The following is a 3,292-nucleotide window of genomic DNA, read 5'->3' on the forward strand; positions in this document are numbered from 1 at the left end:
ACACACACAGAGCAGTAGCAGTGCCCTACAGAACAAGTGGTGCCAAGACCGACGACCAAAGTCTTCCCTTTTCACACCAAGTTTTGCCTCATACGCATTACTCTTACTCCACTTGTATACCCGTGATCTACTAGACTGATGCATGGTTTGTCCTAAAGGAACGTGATTTTTTATGGCAGAGTTGAAAACTAACTCTATAAATATGTTGTCTCTTCTATTCATATCTCAGTACCAAAACTCATACCCGAACATCCTCGTCCTCTGCAAGTTCAAGAATCCTACTGATGACCTGTGCTAGCCATGCCGTGATTTTCCTCGTCTTCTCAAATTTGGCCATAGCCATGGGCGCCACCCCTCCTCCCTTAGCACCTTACGTAGGGAAGTGTACGAGTAGTTGTGAGGAAGAGCTGAATCTATCTTTGTACCTGCACCAAGTTGTCAGTGGAGCAGCCCACAACCAAGAAGTAATTCTGAGCCCCGGCTTTGCTAATTCGTTTGGTGTGATGGCAGTTAATGACTGGACTATGCATGCCACCAATGATTCCACTGCAAGTATCATTGCTCGGGCAAAGGGAATGCATATCCAGGCTACCCAAACCCAGGCCAATGGCTATGCTTGGTTTCTTCCGTTCAACATGGTCTTTGAGGACTCCAGGTATATCCATGCACGTGATGGATCTTAGTTTTATATTTTCGAAGTTCACTTTTCCTAATTATAGCTACACCATTAACAGCTTTCGCGGGTCGACATTGCAAGTGATGGGGATAGTCAATGATGCGAATGGTGAGTGGGCTATTGTGGGTGGCACTGGAAATCTGTCCATGGCGCGTGGTACCGTGAAGTTCACCACAGTCCAGAGCAGCCCAAACATTGAGAGCTACAAAAAAATTGATATCCATGCATTCTACACAACCCAGCCGACCGTAAGTATAATTAATCTTTGAACTAAGAGTAATCATAGTCTATAAGAATTTATGTCAAGTTGGGAAATCATATTCATGTAACTAAATACATGCATATATTCATGACGTAATCATATCTATTGATGTCAAGGAAAAGGTATACATGAACATATATTCTATTACTTTCGAATGACAAAATGATTAGTATTTATTTTCAAATGATACATGTAAATAAATAAAACATTTATTCTGATTTCTTTTGCCAAACTAATTATGAAATATTTGTAGTCATTATTAGTGTTGTTTCTATGAAGAATAATAAGTTATTTAATCATGGTCTTGTAAAATTCTTATTATCTTGTTTGATTACTTACTATGTGCCCTGCTAACGATTTATTTATCTGTTTTTATAGGTTTAAGATATGAAGAATAAAGACGCGCCACTTCAGCTGGAAATGTGAGCCGGCAATCTCGCATGAATAAAATATGTGTCTTCCCTTATGGCTAGTACTACTAGCTGTTGTAATATGAATGTCGGTGAAATCTTCTTTATTTTAAAATAATGTAGATGTTTGTGGCGTGTCAGGAAAATCCTTTGATATACATCCAATCAGGCGTTTTATCATTTTTGTAATATTGGACTGTATGATTTAAGTTGGAATCTTATGTTCTTAATATATTGTATGAAAGAGAACTAAGCATTTGTCCTTCGCTGTTCTTACCTTTTTCATATTCGATGCATATACAGGTTTTCTGGGAACAAACTCTGATTTTCATCAAAATGCTGTTTCGTTCTCAACAACCACAAGACATGACTTACCACGTATATTGTTTCTATACATTTTGGAGAACATTACGATAGTTAAATTCTAGGCATGACCACACGTCTCCTTTATTGAAACTCTAGGAGACAGTCGACTTAAGAAAGACAATTAGGGGAGCAAGGTCGGACGGATAACATTTTGGGATGCAAGTGGTGGCCCACTTATCCCACGAAACTAGCTAAATAGTTCATCTCGAGGTGTAAAATTAATCGTACGCTTGTAGCCGTAAACATGCCACAGTTGCATCCATACTCATAGTAGTCTCCTAAACCATACAGTAGATCGCGATCACCCAATCTGATTACAAGTATCATCCACTACTATGTTGGTTTAAGCACGTTAATATGTGAGGCACATCACCTACCGTATGGAGACTATAAATATCCATGGTCGTGCTTTGCTTCTCTTTATCCTTATGTTCATTTCCAAGGTGCTCTGCAAAACAAAAATCCAGATTACGAGACTGTACAGCAAAAACAAATGTACGGCATGAAAATATGAAATGCTCTGTGTGCGGTGAACCTATGTTTTCCGCTGCTGCAAGTTTACACCAAATTATGTATTTAGAAGCACTCCAGACCCCAACGTTGGAGAAAAATAAAAATCCAGGAAATTTCAACATCATATTTTACCTCTTTCAAAGGATAAAGCATGTTGCCTATGATCAAGAGAAAAGTGATCCACGTGGAAGTTGATCAATCACGTGGCAAAAGATGAAGTCTTTGTCATAGAGACTAGGTAGAAAGGCTAAATTTGATCCTCAGAAGCTGCAACCTCCCAAGAGGAAAATCAAGATGATAAAATCAAATCCAAATAATGCAGAAGGGACCTCTACTGATCCTAAATCATTGGAAGGAAGCTTTGTTAGCAAATAATCCCTTTGAGCTGTCAGTTATCCTCTAGTTTTTTCTTAGCGAAATAAAGGGACATGCAGCGTGGAACATGTTCCCGAATTGGCATCAGAGCTACCCTAAGAGAATGTCAGGACAAGGAGGCTCGCACACACCGCAGCGCTCCGGTTCATGCCGGAGGAACACGCCCTCGCCGGTGGGTCGTCGGGGACGAAGCCCCATGCGGCGAAGTGGGCGGGAGCTGGTCATCCACGAGCGGGTGCTTAGAGATGGTGGCGGCGGAGGCCCATCCTGATGTTGACTCGCGTGAACTACATCGAGTATTCAATCCGAACTACATCGAGTATTCAATCCTGATGAAGCTACACCTGCAGGCTGCACGTCTGTGGGAGGCGGTCGAGTGGCGTGATTCTCCGCGGTAGACCGCCGGAGATGCTCCGGACCTTGGCAGGCAAGGCCTCGGCCAGGGAGGCCTGGAACATGCTGAATGCTCCGCATGGGCGTGGAGTACGTGCGTGAATCGAGGCCTGGGCGTTCGGTATAAACCAAAAATTCGGTTTTTACCGTTTGGTATTTTATTAAATTCGGTTTGCTGAACTGGAAACCGAAAATGGCAATGCAAAACAGGTAACCGATATTTCGGTTCGGTTTCGGTATATACCTACACGAAGACGTGAATAATGCGCTTTGCGCTTGTCCCAACACCACTCACGC

General features: G+C 42.0%; 1 protein-coding gene across 1 annotated transcript; it reads left to right on the forward strand.

Moving 5' to 3' along the window:
• Positions 1 to 215: 215 nt before the first annotated feature.
• LOC123048367 (uncharacterized) lies at positions 216 to 1,601 on the forward strand. The gene is made up of 3 exons (XM_044471483.1): positions 216 to 655; positions 735 to 924; positions 1,317 to 1,601. Exons 1-3 carry the CDS (start codon positions 285 to 287, stop codon positions 1,320 to 1,322), a joined length of 567 nt encoding a protein of 188 aa, XP_044327418.1. The 5' UTR covers positions 216 to 284; the 3' UTR covers positions 1,323 to 1,601.
• Positions 1,602 to 3,292: the final 1,691 nt, after the last annotated feature.

This window comes from Triticum aestivum, chromosome 2D, assembly GCF_018294505.1.
Source record: "Triticum aestivum cultivar Chinese Spring chromosome 2D, IWGSC CS RefSeq v2.1, whole genome shotgun sequence".
Taxonomy (NCBI): Eukaryota; Viridiplantae; Streptophyta; class Magnoliopsida; order Poales; family Poaceae; genus Triticum; species Triticum aestivum.

Bases quoted from the DNA above. Each gene is read 5' to 3' on its own strand.
- LOC123048367 (XM_044471483.1), top strand. From the start codon at position 285: ATGACCTGTGCTAGCCATGCCGTGATTTTCCTCGTCTTCTCAAATTTG. The intron at 656-734 runs GTATATCCATGC...CACCATTAACAG, and splicing joins ATGGTCTTTGAGGACTCCAG to CTTTCGCGGGTCGACATTGC.